Source organism: Cinclus cinclus, chromosome 3 (assembly GCF_963662255.1).
Source record: "Cinclus cinclus chromosome 3, bCinCin1.1, whole genome shotgun sequence".
Classification (NCBI taxonomy): Eukaryota; Metazoa; Chordata; class Aves; order Passeriformes; family Cinclidae; genus Cinclus; species Cinclus cinclus.
The window spans coordinates 38464602-38489453 of NC_085048.1; the positions used below are offsets into that span (position 1 = coordinate 38464602).

General features: G+C 36.3%; 1 protein-coding gene across 1 annotated transcript; it reads left to right on the plus strand.

Annotated features, from left to right (window-relative positions):
- Nucleotides 1-16360: 16360 nt before the first annotated feature.
- On the plus strand, nucleotides 16361-24637 carry MANEA (mannosidase endo-alpha). Its single transcript, XM_062488677.1, has 4 exons — nucleotides 16361-16910; nucleotides 20234-20343; nucleotides 22620-22696; nucleotides 24001-24637. The coding sequence occupies exons 1-4, from the start codon at nucleotides 16361-16363 to the stop codon at nucleotides 24635-24637; spliced, it is 1374 nt and encodes a 457-aa protein (XP_062344661.1).
- The last annotated feature ends 215 nt before the right edge of the window (nucleotides 24638-24852 follow it).

Genomic DNA, 24852 nt, shown 5'->3' on the forward strand with positions numbered 1-24852 from the left:
ATTATTTACTATTACACTGTATCACAGCCTCTGAACAAAAGTTAAAATGCAAACGTTCTGTATTAAAAACATTCAAAATATGTCTTCTTGTCATGTCAGTACTTTTCAAGCATCTACTGACCCTGTTTGGTTTTTTTTTTGTTTTTGTTTTTTTTTTTTTTTTGTTTTTTTGTTGCTATTTTGAAGGAATACAGCTAAGGAAGGATATGGAATAATTCGAGACAGTCCAAAAGAAGCAAACAAAAATGATAATTGGAATATATATCTAATAATCTTTTATGAATGTAAGAGAAGGTCTTAAAGATGAAAATTCATCTGTCTTTGTATAGTCTGAAGACAAAATAAAAAGCAATAAGGTAAAATTCCAGAAAAGGAGATTTAAATTAGAAATCATGAGAATATCTTGAAGAGTGAGGACAGTGAAGTACAAGAACAGGTTGCTTAGGAAAGCTGGGCAATCTGTTACAGGAAATCTTTTACATCCAGCCTTTAAGAGTGACACAATTATAATATATTCTGTTCTCATGCACAAAATGTATCCAAGGACAAGATAACAATTTTTACTGCTATTTATTACTCCAGCAATCAAATGTACCTGCAAATATATCCCTAAAAGATTTATTTTCCCTGTGAAAAAATGCCACCAGAAAAAATTGTTTTCAGTTAACATAATATATCTAGTTTTTATGCCTAGAGTTCACACTAGACATAATGCAGAGATTTAGGAATGTTTCACAAGAATGATCAAAGCCACGTGAGGCATTTATTCTAGAGGTACGAATTAAATTTAACTTACCAAACAAAAGAACAAAGAGTGACTTAGTCTCTCCATCACCACAAGAATGTAAATTTCAAAAGTATCAGGATCTTCAAAGCAGCAGACTAGGATATAAGGCACTGCAACAGCTAATGAACAAGAGTACAAATTTTTAACAATTAAACATCAAAATAATTTACCAAGGAACTATAACAGGACATATACATATACAGAAACAGATATGAAAATTATGCTCATGCGTAACTATATTTTTAGACTCAGAACAAGAATTTTATATTGACCCACTAACTTATGAGCTTTTATTCAATGTCACAGGTGCAACATCAGCAGGCAGGAGCTGAGATGCTGAAGTGTTCAAAGTACCTGGTGAACTGTTAATACAGAAACATGACACACAGTATAGTTAACCTCATCCAGAAAGCGCACCTGGATTTCAAGAATACAGAAGTATCTACAGCACCCTTGAAACAGGGAACTGAAGCCTTGCAGTCCATGTAGAAGGCAGAAAACACTAGGGAGGCAATGCAAGTGGAACTCAGTTGTCTAAATATACTCAGTCTCGTGACGTGTTATTGTTCAGTATGTTTAATTCTAAGACATGGATGTTTTACCAGAAGGAGGCAGTGAGAATCTGTTGTGATGGACCAAAATCTCAACAATCTTTCCTTAAGGAAGGATAAAAAGTAAGTAACAAGTAAATAAGTAATTATGCATTCACTGCCCAGCGAGGTCACAGAAGGTTCAAGGTTTGAATTTAGTCACCTCCTGAAGTCTGTAGCTGTGTTGAAACTTTCAGCTCCAAATGTATGGGAGTTTCATGATGATTTAGTGGATCTCAGATGACACTGAGTGTCTGTGTTTAGGTAACATCACAAGGTTGAGTGCTAATAATTAATTTTTAAAATATTTTGGTGATATTTTTGTCATATCTGTGGTGGAGGTAAATTAAGCTAGTACAGAAACTATCTAAACCACTTTCCAAAAAACTGAATGGCTGAGGAGTTGAAATAAATACATTCTGCTTCAGACTAAAAACAGGAGTAATGAAGGAAAATGCTGAAAGAAAATACGTTTGTATAACACACTTATTTGAATTCCAGTGGCAGGCACAGTTTATAATCAAGGATTAAACCTGACTAATTCTACATAGTTTGCATGGACAGAACACGAAGATCATTCCTGCTCTCTAAAATTTTAATGCTCACAGTCCATCAGGTTTTTCTAATATTTATAATTAATTATAAATTAAGAAATAGAAGGATATTTTTCTTTGTGCTATTTTCTAATGCACTATTACGTAACTTAGTTCCCAGCACACTGCTAACCACTCATAAAAGAAGATGGTCAGAATGCGTACTTGAACCCTGATTTCAACAGGTATACAAAGAATCAATCACTATGTATACAATATATCATGTTTCATAAATAATTTTTTACATATTTTACTATTTTCTATTTTTTTCAGTATCAGCTGGAGAACAGGGCACTTCCAACCCACTAAGAAAAGCAAATATGGTGAACTACTATTTGCCTTTCTTGTCCTCATCCATTTTTCATGGGAGGCTGAGGGAAACAGGTGTTTCCAAGCATCTGCTGCTTTTACTCACAAATTAACACAACAGAATTCTAGAAGGCCATCAAAATCTCAAGGTTAACTTTCAGAAAGAAGCGACTGAAATGCATCAGTGCTAACATTAAACCATTCCTTTTGTCTTCCTCATTGTGCTGAATTATTTTTGCTTCACATCATAGCATAGTGGAAGATAGGTTATATATTATTAGCTTTGATTCAGTGATTTTTGTGCTAGTTAAATGAAACTTTGCTTTGCAGGGTTTTTTGTTTTGGTTTGTTTTTTTTTTTTTTTTTTGAAAGTGCATATTAAAACATCCCTGAAGCATAAAAGAAAATATCCATATAAATATTATGATGGCCAGTCATGTCCATTAAAAAGCTTTCTACTCCCTAATACACCTTCAAGGTATTAATCACCTGTGCAGATATCATACTACAATTTTATGTAAAGCAATGTCCTTGAATCAAGAGTAGAGGTTGAAATGTGCCTACAGATCAAACCTTATTTGAACAGCTTTGCAGCTGTATTAGTTTTTCATAGCATACCTGATCCTCTGCTAACTCCTGTGGACAAAGAGCCTTTTATAATGGTTTCTAACTTAGCAAAACAGAAAGTGTAATTTCTCATGATCTGCTACTTATTTGTAGGAAAACTGCAAAATTATGAAACGGACTGAATTGTTTTTAATCAAGGTATATATTTATTCCATAAAATATGCATGTTTTATCTCCAATGATTTCCTAGAAGGAATTCATTCCCACAGCAGAGTTGCCAATCACCATCTATATTGCCTGCAGCATAATACCGTATCATTAAGCAAGGCTAATTATCTTTACAATAGAAAATCAGTAACTACAAAACGACTTTCAATTCATCATCTATGTTGTGAACTGTATTTCAATTAACCTCTTGGCTCACATAAGCTGATTTTAAAGAAGTGGACAGTAAATGAATCCTACAGTAAGTCTTAAAAGTGAACAGTCCATATGCTTCATTACAGAGAGCAGAGAAAGTTGTTCTTCCCCAAAGAAAGACACTCCATGGAAAAATCAAGAATCATTTCCAAGTGAGCACCAACTGGCATGTCATCTCTTGATAGCATAGTTCCCTGAGAGTAAACCATAAACAGCTATATACCTGGCTACTATATTTGTTTCAGCAGAACAACCAAAACAAAAAGGCAAAATCTGTGCTCCCATTTGGTATTTTGCTACCAGCTACCATACTCATCTATTTGTCTTTAATTTTCCAACATCCTACATATATTTTCTTCTGAGCTGACCTGCAGTCACTAGGTCCTAGCAGTGCCACTAAGGTCCTCATTCAGACTAATTTATTTAGCAGATCCTACAAGAAGTTAACTGACTAAAACTGCTATCATTCCATTTTGGAAATATCAATATACAAATGACAATTATACAGGATAAAGCCACCAATGCCCATAACTACACCTCACTTCTAACACCACCATTAAATCATGCTTGAGAAGCCCTCAGGATAGGCAGTACCTCTTTTCACTTATTTTGAGAAACATTTCATCCAATTAGGTGCTTCAGTGAAAAAATCTTATATTTATTATTAAAGAAGCACTGTTAATAATCTAATGTCAAAAGCTGTTAGTGTTTATAATACTGAAAGCTGCAGTGTTTGACAATTTACTAACTTTGTCAGGGCTCCTCTTCTCTTTGTGATAAATCAGATAACAAGTTTATCTATACTCTTGAGGAAACTACTAACAAGCTGCATGAAGTTCATCCTCTCTCACACTAGAAAATAATATTATCTGCAAATTAATCAGATGCCTTCATTATGGAGACAGTTTCAACTGCATAATTATTGAGATTACTGCACTCACTTGGCAACTTTTCAGGCACTAAGGCTTAGCTATACTGTAGAAACAGATTTTTTTTTTGTGTGAACTGATTGCACTCAATCATTTCTGGTCTCCATGATCTCTCTTTGCTACTCCAAATTTTATCAATGTTCCAAAACAAGATCCCAAATACAGGAAAACATTTTTTGTAGGTAGAATACATCTCCAAGTGCAATAGAAAATGACTGAAAGAACAATACAGATTCTATGCCTGTAATATTCTCCTAATGTTTTATGCATCTCAATTATATCCACACAGACATACAGATGGAAGAAAATGTTGTTTTATAGAACAACACTGTAATAAAAATGGTAAAACATTTCCCATTCTAGGTTATGAGCTCAAACTAACTGGTATGGAAGACAGATATACTTTAACACAAATACATTTTTTTTTTCTTTTCTTTATGAGGAAGATCTGTGGTTCATAGTGCTTCCATTACTGGAAGTTCTCATTCATTGTCTAATTCCACATATTTTCTCCCATTCCTTTGTGACTGCTTCAATGCCAGCATCTTTATCAGTGCAGCTTAATTAGTCAGAATATACACTGTTTTGTAATCATCTGTCATCGCAGCTGCACTACCATTATCAGCTCATGCAATATGTTTTGGTGTCTAAAGAAACTGCATACCTTTGGCTTATCTTCAGCCAATATTCATACTTAATACGTGAAAGTATTTAAACTTGTTTACTTAGAAATAAGATAAATATCTTTGCTTACTAGCAACACTTAAATTGAAAAAAATTATAAATTTTATGTTTGTTACCATTCACTCACCTATAGATTAATCACGTACCTAGTCAAAATGAAAATGTAGTCACTTTTGTATGACAGTTATATGTGAAATGTATTAATGATTCATTTATTCCTAAAATAAAAGATAGTAAAAAGTTGGAAGTGCAAGTATGGTATGTTATTTGATACTCTTACATTTTCATCCTGATGTTCCACCAAACAAAAGTCACACTATTAATGATAGTACTGATTCAAAAGGCAGTAATTAAATACATGGTCCCTTTAAACCTCAGAGTTTTGAACAGTGCTGGTAGTTATTTTAACTCTGGAGAGGGTTATGGCTCCCTTACAAGACTAGAACATTTTTTCACCCTGCAGAGCTATCCTGACAACATTACAAAATCACCAGGCTGATGTATCGTGAGAAACTGAATTGGCACTTTAAAAGATAGCTTCTTAAAACTACAAGAAGTACTGTGAACACACAGCAAGAGAAATCTGTGTTTGTGTACTTGCATTTTACCTGTAAATTGTCTTGCACCTCAACAAGGAGAGTACTTATATCTTCTGAAAGTCAGTGTGCACTAATGCATGACTGGAAATGGAAATCTTGAAATTCTTGGTTAGTCTTAGAAGTAGGATGAAATATTACTCAGATAATTTATTTCTTTTCTTAATACTAATCCAACTAAGGATAGTTAAGTGGTACTTAAACACTCTGAATCCAAATGTATCTGTTTACCCACAGGATATGTGTCTCATATTTTTTTTTAACTCTCCCTTGATTTGGCCCCTTTTTATCAATATCACGTAATTCAGATATTCTTAAAGCATAAATCATCCTCTAATCTCAAAATTTCTCTTCTTTGAAGAACTATTTCTTCTTCTACAATTGCTGAAAAAAAATAACATTAAAAAAAGGAAAAGAAAAATAGAAAAATAAAAATAAGAAAAAGAGGAAAAGAAAAAGGAGAAATGATTGCACAAGACTACCTGAGCTTAGTTATGTTTTTGCAAGAATAAGAAAACATAATTGTCCCATCACAGGGATATCATTTAAACAGAAAGGAAGCTTCTAATTTCTGAAGGAGATCAGAATCCAAATAAGATACATCTGCAAATAGATATGTACTTTAGGGAAAATCTTGAAAACAAAACATAAATTCTTTCTGCACAATTTTCTTTATAGGCAGAGAGAAAAAATTGTTTCCCCTTACTCTCTAAGATGTTATATAACTTTATTGCTAACAAAAGAGTATTAGAAAGAGCTGTTTTATTTGGCCATACCCTTCCAGAAAAGGTCTTAAAACAGTATGAAATGAAAGAAAGAAAAAGCACATCCCATTACGTGCTGAAGTAAATTATATGAAATCTATTTTCTGTGCTCATTGCCTAATCAATAACTTTCATACAAATCCAATAAATACAACTGCACACAGTTCAATAAGCCTGGTAGTCACTCCTGTATTAACAAAGTATACAACATTTTGACCTTGTACAATTAGCTACATTAGATTACTTCTCTTTGTAAGTAAAGGAAATTTCTGCTTGCGCACATTACCTTCATATACAAAAGAAAACAGAATTTTCTAATGTGAGTACAGTACATTACCAGTGGATATAATTACAACTTCTTTTTCTACCTTGTCCTGCTGTGTTTCTTTTTTTTTTAATCTCATAACACAAATTTAAAAATATACAAGCCACACTGTTTTTTGAAGGTGAAACCCTTGTTTTCTAAATTTCTAAATTATAATAGACTATGACATAACTTCTACACATATAGTTTTCTTTCTGAAAGGCTGGAATAAATCTCTAGTACACTGTGCCGGTTTGGACTAGGATAATTTTCTAATTGCACCTAGTATGGGCTAGGTTTTGGATTTGTGCTGGAAACAGTGTTGATAACTGTATTTCAGTACTGCTGAACAGTGTTTACAGAGTCAAGGCTTTTGATTTTCTTTGTGCTTCCACCAGTGAGAAGGCTGACGGTGCACAGGGAACTGGAAGGGGAAACAGCTGACCCTAACTAACCAAAGGGATATCCAGTACCATGGGGTGTCATGCTCAGCATATAAAGCTGGGGAAAGTAGAAGGAAGCAAGGATCTCTGGAATGATGGTGTTTGTGTTCCTAAGTCACTATTAGTCCTAAGTGTGATGGAGCCCTGCTTTCCTGGCAAAGGCTGAGCACCTGCCAGCCAAATGAAAGGGATGAATGAGTTCCTTGTTTTACTTCACTTGTGTGCATGGCTTTTGCTTTACTTGTCAAACTGTCTTTACCTCAAGCCATGAGTTTTTTCACTTTTGCTCTTCTGATTTTCTCCCCCTTCCCATCCAGGGCAAGTGGGTGAGTGGCTGTGTGGGGCTGAGTAGCTGACTGGGGTAAAACAATTACATACAGACAGTTCAAGAAACCATTCAATAAACCCTGACATTAGTTGCATGATGGAAAATGAGTATGAGCTTTAATAAAGCTTGTTTATATTTGTAGTTTGAAGATCTATAGCCGTTCTAGGATGGCAGGCAGGTAATCCATCTGTGCATTACTGAAGTCAAATAATCAAAGCTTTCATTGTTTTAAATCGTCTGTGCAGCCAGACTTTACTGTTTCAAAGTTATCTTTTGAGACTTGTAAAAAAGCAAGAGTAGGGTTATCCAAATTGAGCCAAACAGTTCCTGCATTTTTCCTGGTACTGAAACCTTCCAGTGAAAAATGGAGCATCAATTTGCCACCATTTTTTGTAGCTTAAAATAAAGGTTGTCTTTAGCTTTTGCTCAGGAAAAATATGGGATGCAGCAGTAAGAGGCTCTGGGAAGAAAAATTCAAAGAGATGGCTATGTACAAGATAAGGTGGTAGAGATTCACAAAATTTCCAAGGAGGAGCTCTGGCTTAAGAATGGCTACTGGAAGGAAAATAGAGAAATTAATGATTTGGAGACAGGACTATTGAGAATAGAAGGAAAGGCTACACACACAGACTATTCCCTCTTCTATGTTTGTTCTGAAGCCAGAACAGTGTATCACAGCTATTATATCCACAAATACAGTACAAGTGAGAAGACACTGGATATAATGGAGGAGAAAATAATGGAAGCTAAAGGAAAGATAAGAATATCAGAAAGCAGGCTAGGGAAAAGTACATCTTGACCTTACACAGGAAAAAAATTAGCAATCATGAGACCAATGAGGAAAAATAAATATAAAACATGAAAAAAGAAAGTTAATGAGTAATATTACCACAATCATATTAACACCCCTTGTTCCACCTAAACTTAAACTGAACATAATTACTTCATTTCCTTACTGTTCAAAAAGGCTTTGTGGAAGCTGTGATATGGCTTTCCTTTTGTTGCTTTCTGAAATCTTAAACAGTAGATTCAGTCCAACCAGCAAAAAATCCTCTAACATAATGGAACTATGGTAGAAAACAACTTTTAGGACTTTTTCCTTCTCATTAAATCATTTTTTTCCTGATTATTCTCTAACATTAGTATACTTGTAGCCTAGTAAACACATACTCATAATGGAACATTATTAAATGCTTCATATTTACTTCTTGCATTCTTTAACTTTCTAAGTATCTTATTTTCTAACAAATTTTCTTAGTTCCAGTACAAGTTCCTCCTCATGGTAAAGAGAAAGTGAAAATTAAAATTATGTCCTCCATAAAATAGCAGTGAAGACAACCCCTACAATACCTTTTCTTTTGAAAGAGAGAAGCAAAGAAGGAAAGAAAAAAAATGAGAAAGGAAAAGACAAAAAAGAGAAGAAAACAGTAAAGAAAAGATAGGGGATACTGTGAGGAAATAGAACAGATATCAAGGTTCGATCTCCAGACTATTCATATGCCAACTAATCTATTATTAAAGCATGACATTTCTGAATCACAACACACTCTGTTAGTGAAATTATTCGGATACATGGAAGAAATATTAGAGATTAGAATTACTGCAAATTACTGCAAATATTTTCCCCATAGGATCACTCAGACAGCATAAAGAAAACATCATGCCACAATTCCTTCAATTTTTTTTTTTTTTTTTTGAACTCAGGGAGAACCATGGTAGCTATTGAATTTACTAGCTTATATCTACAGTAGGAGACACTCATTCCAGATCTTTTCATTCACATATCAGGCAAAATCCAGTCTCTGTTGAAATCAGTTAAACTTTTGCTCTTGATTTCAATGAAAACACAATTCTGATCAGTGTTTGTACTCTCTCTCATGGCTTAGAGAAATTCTTAACAAAAAGTTAGACAAACTACACCACAGGAATCCAATTAATTACAGTATTTTTTCATATAGCAGAAGGAAGAACTGTTTTGATTCAATGGGAAGACGGTGATGTTTACCTAGTTCAACAACTTGCATTAAATCAATCTGCAGTGCTCATACACAAGTGTTCTTCTGTTCACACTTTTGTTGCTACAGTTGACAATGAGAATAATATTTCTTTCATTGATTTGGTTATTTATTTCATTGTGGAAACTATCCATAGCCCATTTTCACTGCTTAGGAGAAAAGAATAACGTACACATGAAATGCTAGTGTATGAAAGATCAGTGAAACCATTTTTACGACATTGCAATTATATGTAACTACAAAATGACTACATAACAGGATTATTTATTGGACTTCTAGCCACATATTTTTTTCTGATTTATGCCCATATAGCTGTCAGAGTATAAGGGTGGGCAATTCCCCCAGCACACTGATTTTCTGAATGTATCAATGTATCGAACACCCTACTCTAATGCAAAATTGAAAAACCACTCTTAGGCTGCATACATGGCATACACAACATGACACACAAATTCAAGCTCCAGGCTTTATCCAGCCATTACTTGCCCATCTCTGTCTTGAATCCTAAGTGGTAGGTAACAAAAGGTTAACCACAAGTAGCATTGCAACAGGATGTGCAAGTAAAGCAAGCAAGGCAGCAAAGTAAAGCAAGATAACAAACCCAGTGAGATAACAAGTGCCATCAAGATCGAGACAGCAAGTTTTAATGCAAACCTGCAAACTGCAAAATCAGCTAAAAACAAGTTAGATTGAAAAACAAGAAGCACCTGGCATGGACTGAAAACAGAGGTAAAAAGTTCAAACATTTGGAAGACTACAGAAGCCTTCATCAAAAGACCACCAGAAGACTGATCACCACCACAGAAGGAATTGACCCACGCACAGAAACTAAAATCTGTTATAAAACCATGACACAGCTTAATGCAAGTATGAGTATGTTAATGATACATTGTAATTGTGACTTTGTGCGGAAGGACTTTTAAAATGTAACTGAAAGCTAAAGAGGATTGACTGAATTTTGGGCTGAAACAACCCCTTCACTCGCAGCACTGAGAAAACAATTATCTGCTCTGTAGCCATCTGACTACAGAGCTTTTTTTTTGCCCAAACTGGGCATCAGTCTAGAGGAGGGCACCAGAGTGGATAAAGGGCCTGGAGCACGTGTTCCATGGGGAGCAGCTGAGGGAGATGGGATTGTTTAGCCGGGAAAAGGCTCAGGGGTGAAAGGAGGATGCAGCCAGGTGGGAAGGTCAGCTTCGCCTCCAGGGCAGCCGGTGACAGGATGACATAAGCGTTAAGCTGCGAAATTCAGGTTGGACATTAGGAGTCATCTCTTCACAGAAAGGGTCATTAGGCATTGGAACGGGACGTGGTGGAGCCGCTATCCCTGGACGTGTTTAAGGAGACTGGATGTGGCATTCAGTGCCATGGTCTAGCGAACACGGAGATGATCGGTCATAGCTTGGAGTCGATGATCCCATCCCAAATTGATTTTGTGACTACCATTTCGCAGCTGAGAAGCAACCAACAAGCCAGCAAAGGCTTTTAAAGAATGGATTTTTTTTTTATGACTTTCGAGTTAAAAAAAAAAACAAAAAACAAAAAACAAAAGCCAACAGCAAACACAATCTGAAAGCGCAGCTGGGGCTTCCAGCAGCGGCGGAGATCCCCGGCTCCCAGCGGAGCAGGCCGGAGCGCGGCCCGGCTCTCCCCGCGGGATAACGGGGCCCGGTCGCCGCCCTCCCCGCGCATGCGCCTCGCCTGGCGCACGCGCCGCCGCCGCCCCGCCCCGGCGCAGCCCGCGCGGCCCCGGCCCGGCGCGCGCGGCTCCGGCAGGGGCACCCCCCGCGCGCGCCCGCCGGCAGCGGCCCTGCCTCCCGCGGGTGAGTAAGGGCGGCGGGCCCGAGCCCCGGCCGGCCCCGGGCACGGGGGAAGGAAGGGCTCCTCGGGGCTGCGAGAGGCCGGGACGCGAGGGGACGGCGCCCGCCCCCGCTCGCAGCCGCTGTCAGAGGGGCCGCGGCGGCCCCCGGGCGCTGTCGTCCCTCCTCCCTCCCGCGGAAGCCTCGCCGCGCCTCCCGCCCGCGGCTCACGCTCCTCCGGCGGCGGGGGCCGGCGCTTGGTTCCGCGGAGCGAGAGAGGAGTGCGAGCTCTCGGAGTTCGGCGGCTCGGTCGGGGATGGAGCCGGGTGTGCTCCCCGCCCTGGCGTTCCACTCGTGTCAGGCAGCCTGGCTCTGAAGTGCCCCGGGGAGCTCCCGGTGAGGACTGGCTAAAGGTCGCTTTCTTCTCGTGGCCTGCAGCCGCCCCGAGTTAGGTGTGTGTTCCCGTGGCCTTCCGAAGCAGGAGAAGGCTGGCTATATTGAAGGCAGATACTCTGATGTAATGCTGGAGGCTCGCTTACCACGTTTGCAGCAAAGAATCCAGAATGACTGTGTTTTGTTACTGCTGCTGTCTTTCTTAAATTCGGGTCGCGTTTTCTGGTTGTCAGGTACCTTTTTCAAAATTGGGTAGACCAAAAAGAAATCTGTTATTGGAAGTGTTTAAGAATATACCTTTTTAGCATGTAACACGGCTGTGAAGTGTCTGCATGCCATACCTAATGTCTCCTTACATCTTCAATGATTTTCAAGCTATTTAAAAAAGGCTTTAGAAAAAAACCTTTTCATATACAGAGAGTTTTTGAGAAATTCCCTGGTTTGTTTCTTTTTAATACTGAAAATGCTCACAAGGTTTCCACACTTATGGTCAGCCTCTGTTGCTTTTTATTCTTTGTGATCTCCAGATCAGAATGTGCTATGCAAATGTGGTGCTTTAAACACTCTTACCGGTGCTCAGTTTAGTAAGCCTCACTTGGTCAGTCACTTGGAAACTGAATTGATGTTTCTCGGTGCACATCTGCACTGTAGCTCCAGAATCAGGGCTTTAAGGCCTGGGAGCTTCAGCTCTATCTAGAGCTGATCTGTCACTTCAGAGTTTTCAGTTTCTTTGAGCTGGGAAAACTTAGTAGAAGCTAATCTTAGATAATCTAGTTGAAGAGCTTTAATCCCATCCATGAGCTACCAGCCTCAGTGTCTTCTAGATGACTTTACCCTTGATCAATAAAATCAGATTTTCAGAGCTCTCCCCTATATTATATTTCCATTTGTTATGGTTAAGGAATATCAGAGCAAATAAATTACACTATTTGCTGATTCTTATTAAACTAGATAAATCAGTTTTAGCTGAACCTAATTTCCTTGCATAGTGTATTTCTCTTTTGGAATTTGTAAAACTGAAAAAAACAACCCACTGGGCAGCGCACTGAAACTTGAGTTGTCTGACCAAAATGATGAGTAATTGAGCACCATCACCCCTTTCAACCACTTGTTTTTTTATTTGCCTTTTCTTCTCTGATTAAAGAAACATTCTTGTTTGGGGAAACATGTCAAGGGGGAAAAAAAAAACTCATCATCTGTACATGTGTATGTTTTTTTTCTTCATGTAGTGAAAGGACAAACAGAAGGTTTCCCTGTGCAGTAACTTAAGGGTATAAAAAGCAGTATTGAGGGAGAAAAAAAAATCACTGTCAAGTAAGAGCTTGAGACATTCAATTAAGTTTGCAGAACAGTTAGGAAGATGCTTCAGATTTTTTTATAGACCCTTTTCTTTCTTCATGGAGGAGTTTTAAGAAGAACGGCTGGGAATTTTGCCTACTGTGATGAATTTCATGCTATTTATTACCAAAAAACTCCAAATTAATTTGGAACACAGATGATCATAATGGGATAGACTTACATGTATTTTGTGCTTTTAATTCTGTATAGTAGCTTGCAAACTAAAAAGTAAAACAACTGTGCCAAATATTTTGGGGTTTTTTGAGAAGAGAACTGGATGTTGAGGTTTTAACTTTTCCTAGTAAAGCTTCATATTTTTCTTACGTTATGAAGGAAATTGCTATCTGAATTCATTAAAGGAGAAACTGACCTGTTACAGATGGCTTTTTTCTTCTTTTAAAATTTGTTGAGTGGCCAAGAGAAAGAGCCTAAACTGTTTGCATTTTTGTCTGGTACACTTACACGTGTCAACAGACATGGAGTTTTAATCCCAAAGCTTCCAAATCAGGGTAACTGCATGTAAGATCTTAACCTTCACAAAGCTGAAATTATTCAGCCTTTTTCCTACTGAGAAGGTCAACTGCTGTTAGATCCAAGTGCACCCAAAAGTCCAAGGCAAGACTCCTGTAGATTTCCTAAGTCTATAGGAGTGACATGTACCTCAGTAAATTGCAGTCAGACTGTAAAATTTGAATGTCCACGACAAACGCAAAATCACAGCTATGCTTTGTCTAAAGACTGTTGAATCAGAAATGTATTTGTAAGGTTTTTCCACTTCCAAGGATAAACATAACTTCATGTAGCTGTTTCACAGGTATGTTTGCTGTTTCCTCAATATTGCTCTTCTGATGTGGCACTAGCATTGATGAAGGTAATTTTATCTGTCACTGTCTCTGCAAAGTAGATCTGAACAAGACTAAATGACACATGAAGCACTGCCAACCTGCAGCTCTTTGATGCAGCTTTTGCAATATAGGTGTCTGTGCCAGGTCTGAATTATGTTATCATCATTGAGACTGATGCCTCCCCAGAACACAAACCTTTACCATAGATATCACTTACTTGTTCTAGAAATTTTGCACTTTGATGCTGAGCTTCAGTATAAGCATAGTAGAAGTTCATAATACGGTATGGTCGACCAGGGTCTGTCTCAATGCTAGTCAAATTCTAGTAAGCATGCTGCTCATTTTTTACTATACTTCAGTGGTGAATATTCCATTGAAAAAATACTTGTTGAAATAATAACGTGGAGCATCAAGATCAGTTCCTGAGACTACAGACAAATGACTTAATGATAGTGAAATCTTGATCTAGACATTAGGAATTGAGTAGCTGATAGGTCAACCAAGAATAAAAAGGAGCAGCTTCTTTGATATGAAATAGGAAAACCCAAATGAAAAACCTTGTCAACATTCCAGCTATAAACATTGCAGTCATGAATTCTTTTTCACAGAAGAGAGAAAATAATAATTGCAATGGTAGTTTATCTCTGGCAGTCTTGTATGTTGTTTAATGAAGATCAGTGGCATCTGGGTTAAATTAATTGGAATACATTAATAGATGAATAATACTGTTTCCTTGAAAAAAAAAACACTAACCCTTCAGAAGACTTCCATTTTCCTAATCTAAAAATTGAGTTAAATTACCACATAGAGGTAGCATAATATACAGGAAAGAAGACTGAAAAGGTAATGAAAATTAGCAGGAGCAGTTTGAGTGTATTTAAAGTTAATTTCTTACTAAAGTAAGATGTTCTGTACTCCAAACAATCTCTGACAGAATTCCAAAATCATGGGATGTATTGTTAGCTGTAGAAAAAGAACTCTGTAATTTAACATAAAGTAATGTGAAATCCTCTTAAGCATGTATGCTGTAAAATCATTTTCCCTGACAGTAGTCAAACGTATGGTTTCAGAATACAGCTGGGCAAAATGAACAACATTATTTTCATAGTCTTGCCTTACTCCATCTGTTCTTTGCTGGCTTTAGTGCTGCGATACTCATTCAACTGAGTCCATTCTCTAGAAAGTTAAAGTGCATTGGGATTTTCGTGTTGTTTATTTTTGAAATGTTAACTGCTCTTAAAGTAAGTGCATGACCTTACTGTGAAAACTAAATGAATCCCAGAAGTAAGAACAGACAGTAGGATGAGCAGATTAATATTGGAAATGGAAGAAGAGGTTCCCTTTTTGGCAGTGTAATACTGCTAATCCAATTCAGGCTGTATCGTTAAAAAGCATATTCTAAAATTACTTATCTAAAATTATCGTAGCAATAGGAAACAGCATACTGCGACATCTGAGCTCTATGTTAATGCACTATAACATTGGTAGGAAACTAAGGTCAAATAATTTCTAAGTATTTTGGAATCACCTGTGTATATCTCAGTAAATTAAAATTAGATTATAAAATTTGGAGGTCAGTGACAGAAATGCAGACTACAGCTATGCTATGTCTAATGAGCCTCGTATCAGAAATTTATTCTTAGGTTTTTCAGTTTAGTGTTGTCAGTTTTATGCATAATCTTGTTCCACATAATTCTGTGGTAACATAAATTTTGTTAATCCTTTTCTCTGGTTTTCTTGTGATAATGTTGTACAGGAATTAAAGTTATAAATAAAATAATCAGGCATTCCATTATACTGATTTTTCCCCCCTTAGTTTCATGCTTCAAATCTTGCTGTGTACCGTTGGTCTTGTTTTGAATTTAGCCCTGGAATAATCTATGCAGTGTCAGGCAGCTGTGACATTGAACTAACTGGCTGCAAGCAGTTAACTTGCAGGTTTTCTGCTTGAGGTACATCCTTAATGCTATGCTGTTTTTTGCTTACGTGATTCAGAAAAAAAAAAAAAAACAGATCTGTAAAGTTGAAAATGCTGAAAGCATAGTGGTTTGAAACTTAATTTGTTGGAGTATTTTGTTAATATATTGGTTAACGGAACACAAAGTGGTTGGTCTGAAGCCAGTAAATGGGTTAGTAAATGAAACCAGCATTCTCAACATAAGCTGTAGTTCTGTCATATCCCATTTTGTTTTTCACTCTTGTTCTGCTATGCTATTCTCCTTTCATAGCTTCTGTTTTTTTTCTTCTGTTTGCTTTATTATTCCTACCTGAATAGAATTTACAAAACGTAATAGTTCTGAAATGGTGTAACCAGAATTTCCAATTCATGGGATTTATCTGGGTTAGGATAAAAACTAAGTTCAAAAGTAAAACACTTTATAAAATATTTGAGTCCTTGGTGGAAGAACCTCAGAATGTGACACGTGCTCAAAGAAAGCAAAGGGATTTTGTTTGTGGATCCCACCCTCCACAAAGTCTGTTAGTCCTGCAGTCAGTGTATGCATCACATTTGTCTGTGTTATTTTTATTATGTAGAGATTCTATGAAGCATTTCATGCTGCTGAATACTAGGTAATAAGAAATCTGACTTTAAAATATTTGTCTTTTGATCAGTTACAGCCAAAATCCTTCTGTTGGGATTCTGAACTATGACATCATGGCAAGATTTCGCAGAAGAACATGCATCATTCTTTTGCTTTTTATTTTGTTTATTTGCTCCATAATGATGGCTTTGAAGACCCTGAGACCTGACAGAGCTGGCTTTGGGGATCCATTTGGACTTGGTTTGTTGCCAGAGCTTCAACAACGAACAGTGCTTTTAGACAGTAAACAGAATTCACTGAATAGGGCTCCAGGAGATACTGTAACACGTGTCAGTAATTTGCATAGTGTTGCTGTCAATACTGTGAAAGCATCTATGTCTTCTGTAAAAAAGCTGGAAGAGGATCTGTCTTCTCCTAATTATAACTTTCATATATTCTACTATACTTGGTATGGAAATCCACAGTTTGATGGTAAATATATTCACTGGAACCATCCGTTGTTGCCACATTGGGATCCCAAAATTGCAAACAATTATCCAAAGGGAAGGCATAATCCTCCTGAGGACATTGGGGCCAACTTTTATCCAGAGCTTGGATCTTACAGTTCCAAAGACCCTACTGTCATAGAAGCCCACATGAAACAAATGCGTTCAGCTTCAACTGGTAATGAGTGTTAGCGTTTCAGCATGTTATTCCATTGTCTGGCCTTCCATTTGTGAATGAGCACAACTGAGCCGTCCTTCTGTTTTTCTGTGTAATTAAGGTTAAATGTCTTTATACCTTTGAGTTTTAACCCCCAAATGAAGCCTACATCTTCAAAGATGTGTCTGATGAGTGTAATAGCACAGAAACATAAGAATGGTGTTTGTAATAGTGCAGGTAGAATTTTCATTACTTACTGCTAAACACTGATAACGTAACTGAAAATGCAGAAACCTTGATCAGATTATATTGTCTGTGTATCATATTTTTGGAGATGAATACTTAGAGGTTTCAGTAAATCGTATTAGCATGGTTAAGGAGTATTCTGTTCAAATATGAGTGGGATTTTTTTTTTCTCTGAATGCTGTATTTTCAATAACAATTATGTATTAATTCGTTAATGTCCAAAAGTATCTTCTTTCAATACAAATTGATGTTCCTTTCTTCTAAATCAGATAAACTGTATACATAAGAATATTCAATATATTTTTTTGGTGTCATTCCTGGTTGTTGGGCTTTAGGGTCCTTTTTATGTTAATCTGCTTTAAAATAAGCAGTCATATAGGCTAATATTAAACTCTGAACAGCTTCTGTAAATGTAGTTAGAGCAACGTGACCAAAGCTCATAGGATTGCTGATCCTGCTCATGACCTTGTATTGAATCTCCTTCATTCACCTAATAATTAAGATTTAATGTAATTGTTATATATTGATTAGTGTTGTTTACTTGTGTAGTGTTTACTTCTTGGTTGTTGTCATCTTGAGGGTTTTAACCTAACCTTTATTTTGTACAAGGGTTAATACAAACATAGGAAATTTCTCACCCCTTCAATAATATAACTCCATCAACAGGAGTAAGAAAACTGTTGCAGACACATCTCAGGTATAAGTTGCTAATAAGCACTGTTTTAGTCTTGTCTGAAACAAAATAATGTGTGATAATGTGATGAAGGCAAGGAGGGTACTTAGAGCTTTATAAGAAAATGTGATGTTTCTCATCCTCTTAATACATATGTCTAAGAAAGTTGAACTGCTGGTGAAAAAGATGCCAGTTACTAGGAAAAATACTTTTCATAATCAAGTTTTTTTTGTAACTTCAGTTAGTATTTCATTTAAAAGTCAGCCATGTGATTGAGTAGTTAGGCTTCCTGTGACACCCCTTGTAACATAACTGATATTTATAAAGAGTCACTTTTTTCTGCTGTTATTATGACTTAAGGATTTAAGTACAATTGAATTTGTTCTCTTTCATCTAGATTTGACTAACATTGTTCATCAGTGGTTTGGGGTTTTTTTAATAATTATACTTTGTTCATTTTTTGTGTACTGTGAGGCTATTTACAGTTTCTCCTTTTGCACTCTTAGACATTGTCTCATTCATGACTCTATTTTACAGTCACCTAATCATTTTTTCTAGCCATTTTTTTAGCTTTATCGGGGATCTTATAAAAAAAAAAATCTAAGTGATTCTTTCAGCAAATATTGTCTAATGATTGAAGGCATATAAGAGACTGGGGCAACAGGAGTCTCATGCAGTGTCTCCCTGTATTCTTCTTATACTTTCCAATTATTATTAATTAATTTGCTGATATTTTAAAAATTAATACAGTAAATTTTAAAAATGAGATTTCTTGGGAAAATTCTTTTTTTTTTGCATTTTTTTGTGATAGTCTACTTTTGGGTTTAGTGGCTATTCTGGTTTTAAACATTTGTGACACTTTTTAGCGTCAGGTCAATTTTTTTTTCTTGAAGTGGTACACAACTTCATTTTTCAACCACAGGAAAGAAAATAACGTAGTAGTCTTTCTCAGGAAAAGACCAATGCAAATGTGAATCTAGGTTTTTTGATCAGCAATTCTGTCTCCTGAACTTTTATGTATTTCCTAAAGGTGTAAAAGAGGGTCTTGTCAGATGTATTCAAGATACCCATGGTTTTTTGCTGTTCTGCTTGTCCTTTGCACCTTACTCATTTGCATTTAATCCTTTTCTTTGGTGTGAAATAAAAGATAATCTGATACAAGGTAGTAAAATATTGCATTTTGATTTCCTTGAGCAGACGGTCTCTTGTGATTATCTGTTATTTGTGATTTTCTTTTTCATAAAATGCAGAGAGAATGTGCCTAAGGATAGTTGAGCTCCCTTCTGTGTGTAGTGAGCGCAAATTTAATTGGTTTGGATATTTGTGTGATTATGTATTCACTGTAATTTTTGGTTTCCTTTTCCTAATTCTGGAATTTTTTGTTGAAAATTGTTGGTCAGAAATATTATAATGTAAGTAAAGTAGGCAGAATTTAGAATACATATTTCCCTAGCTTGGTGAATTTATTCATTTACTGAAATCATTACCTAGTTAAAAAGAACTGCATTGACTTATTCTTCTGTATGTTCTAAACAGCATTGCTAGCAAAATACTTCTACATCAGTATTTCATGTGTTTCTTTCAGACTTAGCTTCTTTTTGATACTGTTTCCAGCTGCACATCTAAAAGATCTAATCTGTTTATCTGACATCATTTTATTTTAGAAGGAGAAGGTTTAGCCTTTCTGAAGAGTGTGTTCTTTTGGTTTCTTGGAGAGCATCAGAAAAATTTACAATATGAGGACATGTTATTTGTTGTCTTTTTTCTCCACAGCACTGGTAACATCCTTAAATTATTGAGTTACTCAAGCGTTTTTTAAGATAATAAATTTAAAAACTAATTTCACATGCTTGGAAGGGTGGATTATACCATAGTAACTCTACCAGCAAGAAAGAAGACCGTGGGATTGAAGTCACTGCTTCTAGTAATAAATGGTTGTTTTGTATTTGAGCCAGAGGTACAGTGAAGAAATATGAGGAATAAAGTTCCATAAGATAAGAATCTTCTTCATCACATGCACAGCTCTCGTCTCTTGAGTGTTTTATAACCTGTGTATCTTGTTATTCTCTGCCTATATCGTGGTGTAGCTATAATACCTTAGTGGGGAGCACTCTTTTCTGCTTGTACTACTTGAAGGTTGGAATGTTGTGCTGAAAAGTGGGAGGAAACAGCTTTTAAGTGTTAGGCTTAGGACAGTGAGTATAGATTTGTCCCCTTGACAGGTAATCTAACCACTGTTTGTTTTGCAGTCCTACAAAGAGAGGAGTTAAAATCCACTCTGAGAATACTGAGATTAAAAACTAATTTGAGATTCTGGTTTATTTTATGTAGATTTTATGTCAATAATTGCAGCTCATTACAATGTTACAATATACCTGTAATATGTTAAACAACATTATTTAAAACTCAAGTTTTGTATTTTCAGGTGTAATAGTGCTTTCATGGTACCCACCAGGTATGGCAGATGAAAATGGAGAACCAACTGATGATTTAGTGCCAATTGTTTTGGACTATGCACACAAATATAACCTAAAGGTAAAGTATTTCTAGATGTGTATAATAGGATGAATTAGGAAAGTAAACCTTGCTACTATACTACGCTTCTTTTTCGTCATGTAAACTTTTGAATTGCACTGAACTTCGGTAGGACCTGAGTAATATTCCCTTATAAGCAGAATAAATATTGCAATCTGCTTTAGCATGCAGAATCTAAGGCATAGTGTTGTGGATGTTTATTTTTTTAAATTTCATTTCAGGAAACAGTTTTTAAAATAAGACGTGGTTTTCCAGGTTATGGGAGTTGAGGGAAGTATTACATATTCCAAAATACTGTGAAATACAGTGAGCTATAAACTAAAGACCTTTGAGAAAGAAGACTTATCTTCATTTTGCATTATTTCATAACTTGCTAGCACCTGATCACAGAGGTCAGGAGCAAACATCTATGAGGAATAAAGACAGGTTTGGAATATCTAATTTGAATTAATGTCTTTATTCCAGAAGGTAGCAGAAACATTTGCCTTGGACTATAAGGTCAGACGCGCTGCTCAGACTTTTGGGTTCCTTCAGAGCATGACAAAATAGAAAGGCTAAGTTATTGGCTTCTTAAAATAGGTGAAATATCAAGTCAGTTAAAGATTACATTAATTGATTGGTAGAATATTAAATTGTGGTTTGGTTTTATTTTTAGAGTAAAACTTGTATTTCCCTTTTGTGGTAATTAAAATGTGTATTTCATTTTAATCTCTCCTAAGTAATAAATTTGAGGTTTTAAGTAGCTGCACGTTTCATCTCTGGAGTGTGCTATCTGTACTGTGTGATGAAAATGCAGCCTGTTCATCTGCTTGGGTTTTAGTTCGTTATGCAAGTTGCAGATTTTCAGTGAAATTTCCTATTGCTGGGGGTAACTGTAGATTCTTTAGCAAGCTGTAGGAAAATAGGATGATTAATTCAGGTCCAGAAGTAATTTTGAAACTGTTAGAAATACTATGTCATTTGCATTATATGACATAGGTTGCACTCCATCTAATAATTTCTTAAAAGACAGAAAAATATGTTATCCTTTCCCAAAATTTTCAGACGATTGAATAGAGTTTGCTCTCGCCTAAGAAAACTTGTTAACATTCAAGTCTCAGAGGAGTCAAGGCCAAATGAAATAAGCTACCAAGGAAAATACAATAGTGTGTAATAGTATGATAATGATTGCAATATGGATGAAGTGGCTGTTACCACTTGGAAGAATTACTGGAACACAGACAGTCAGTATAGATACTGCAGGAAATGCTACCTTCGCTGTAATGTTTTTAAGCATTCTTGCATTAGTAAGTTATTACAATAAGTGTTAGGAGTCTCAGTAGACCAATGCCAATATACAAAATATGTTTCTGTTATGTCTGCTAAACAGAAGTCTGGGAGAAGATATGCCCTTTTGATTTGCCTAGTTTTGATAGCTGGGAATGAAAGATGAAATTATAGTGCTCTTCAGCCTCTACTGTCAGTCTTAGTGATTTAGTCTAATGCTATTTTTCAATAGTTTCTGTTTAAAAGAGAGATTGGCTCTGCTGTAGAAATTTTCTACTCTTGCAGAGTTGTCAAAGACTTTATTAAATGCATTCTGCTCTAAAATTGCTTCTGACAGTGTTGCTTTGATTAATGTAGTGTATTCTTCCATGATTGTCTATTTGAAAACAAATTCATTTTTTACTTTGGAATTCACACATACTTGTTAATCAGTTCCATAAGCTCCAAGATTGACATTCAGAGCAATAGCAGTATATTATATTAGATTTAGTTCCAAGAGCTTGTTGCTGTTCATAAATCTATAAAATTTTAAATTAAAGTTTTCATTTCCCATATCTCAGAATATATTTTGACTCTGAAAACTATTCTTGGAGCATTATCTTTAGCAGATTTTAATACATTAGTTAGAAATTAAATACTAAAATGTTTCATTAGTTTACCCATTCTTGGACATTCAAATAGATAATATTTTATTTTCAGTTTTAGGTTTTTTTGCTTTTTAAGTTTTCTGAAGCATGATTACCACTTGCTGTAAACAAAACAAAAGGGTAGGGTAAACAAAAGCACTATTCTGTTTCAATGTAAAAAAACTAATGCCAAACTTCCTGGAATCTGAAGCTTCTGATGTCAGTAGTGCAGGAGTTGTACTAGGGTTGGATTATTCTGATGAAATGTTTGGTTTGTAAAGAATTATAGTTTTTTGTGACTGGTAATTGCTTCATATAATACCCAGTACCCATATATTCAGTAGTGATTTATGTTTGTGTTGCTCTTATATTGTTATCTTTCAGGTCACTTTTCATATTGAACCTTACAAAGACAGAGATGATCGCAGCATGTACCACAATGTCAAGTACATCATTGACAAGTGAGTTTTTACAGAATGGTTTTCCTGGGGTTTCTTACACGCTCGTTTAGGGGACTTCTGTATGAAGCTCTGAAGAAGTATGAACTAAAGCTTATAAAAATATGTAAGAATATCTGCTGGGACTGAAGAGAACTGAAAGGAACTTTGTTCATATTTCAGTGCTGCAAAACTCAGTTTTTTAAATACTGGAGTGTGAATTTTACATAGATTCTCAAATTTAAATTGCTTTCTACATTCTTTAATATCACAAGTCATACTTTAGATACTTCAGATTAGCAACATGGTCCATAAATTAAATAAAACAAAATGTACATTTTGATAGTGACAAACCAGCAGATAGAGCTTTATTGTGTTGACCACTAATGATTTTAATTGATCTTGACAGATTCTATACAGCTACTAGTTGTTTTTGCTTATCAGTGCTGCTTAGATGGTCTTTAATTCATCCTGAATTACAGAATTGCCCTTCAGAGAAAACTGATAACTCTGTCGCAGTTTGAGACTAAGTTACTGTCACAGTTTAACCTCAGCCAGCAGCTAGGTATCACCCGCTGCCCCTTAGTTCCCCTCCCATCTCCACTGGAGAAGTGAATCAGAAGGAAAAGATAGACTTTGTGGGTTGAGAGAAGGGCAATTTAATGATTGAAGCAAAACAGTATTTTAAGTACGTCAGTAGTATTATTAAGGATGTTAATGGGAAGGAGGAGAGAGAGTAACAGAACCCAAAACAAATTGCTCACCATGTACAGAGCAGTACCCAGCCCAGCCCTGGGCAATGTTCAGTCCCCTTCTAGGTAGCTCCTTCAGTTTGTATGTGGGCATGACGTTCTGAAGTGTGGCATAGCTCTTTGGCCAGCTCAGGTCAGCTGTCCTGGCCTTGCTTCCTCCCAGCTTTCTGTGCAGCTCCTCACTGGCAGAGCAGGAGGCAGTGAGAAATCTTTAACTTAGTACTACTACTACTTAACTAAGCACTACTTAGCAGCAGATAAAACATCAGTGTGTTATCAATTTTATTCTCATGCTAAGTTAAAAATAACCATAGCACTGGAGCAGCTACTAAGAACATTGAATCTGTCCATGCCAAACCCAGGACAGTTACTAATTTGTAGTAGTTTAAAGGTTCTTTGAAGGGTCATTGTTTGATACTTCAGCAAAGACTGGACTGAAAGTGGATATGGTGTGCTGTGTTTCCAAGTCCATGTCTGGCTTTTTAAATGAATTTTTGGGAAAAGTCTTCAGCTCAGATTGTACAACAGTGTTTTCCAAATAGAATTTTTTTTTTAACGATCTTGTTTGCTTTATAGATACGGAAGCCATCCAGCCTTTTACAGGCATAAGACCAGCACAGGCAGACTTCTTCCCATGTTTTATGTTTATGACTCTTACGTAACGATTCCTGAAATATGGGCAAATCTGTTAACTGTCTCTGGATCCCAGAGTATTCGAAATACACCCTATGATGCATTATTCATTGCACTTCTTGTAGAAGAAAGACATAAGCATGACATTCACAGAAGTGGTTTTGATGGAATGTATACATACTTTGCCACCAATGGCTTCTCCTACGGCTCATCTCATCATAATTGGGCAAGTTTAAAAGCCTTTTGTGATAGTAACAACTTAATGTTTATTCCAAGTGTGGGGCCAGGTTATATCGATACCAACATCCGACCATGGAATAACCACAACACCCGGAACCGCGTCAATGGGAAGTACTATGAGACTGCCTTCAGTGCAGCCCTTCTGGTGCGACCAGAAATTATTTCCATTACATCTTTTAATGAATGGCACGAGGGAACTCAGATTGAAAAAGCTGTCCCTAAACGGACTGGACAGATGATTTACCTTGATTATAAACCCCATAAACCAAATGTTTACCTAGAGCTTACTCAGAAGTGGTCTGAGAAGTACAGAAAAGAACAAGAACAGTGGCTTATGTGAGCTGTCCCAGCTGCAGTTGTTTCCTAATGCATTGACTATGTGAGAAAGAAATTGAGAGCTGAAGAATCTGTTATTAAATGTCTTTACTATATCTTTTGAATGTATATGCACTACTACTGAATTTTTATTTTGGAAAGTAAAAAGATTATGAGAATATGGGCAATTCTGTCTTACTGGATATTTTAGTTCAAAAATATTCAGGGAAAGCTGTTGTT

Excerpts from the sequence above, each read along its gene's own strand:
- MANEA (XM_062488677.1), top strand. The coding sequence starts at position 16,361 with ATGGCAAGATTTCGCAGAAGAACATGCATCATTCTTTTGCTTTTTATT. Across the intron at positions 16,911-20,233 it reads AATGCGTTCAGCTTCAACTG|GTGTAATAGTGCTTTCATGG; the intron begins GTAATGAGTGTT and ends TTGTATTTTCAG. Across the intron at positions 22,697-24,000 it reads GTCAAGTACATCATTGACAA|ATACGGAAGCCATCCAGCCT; the intron begins GTGAGTTTTTAC and ends TTTGCTTTATAG.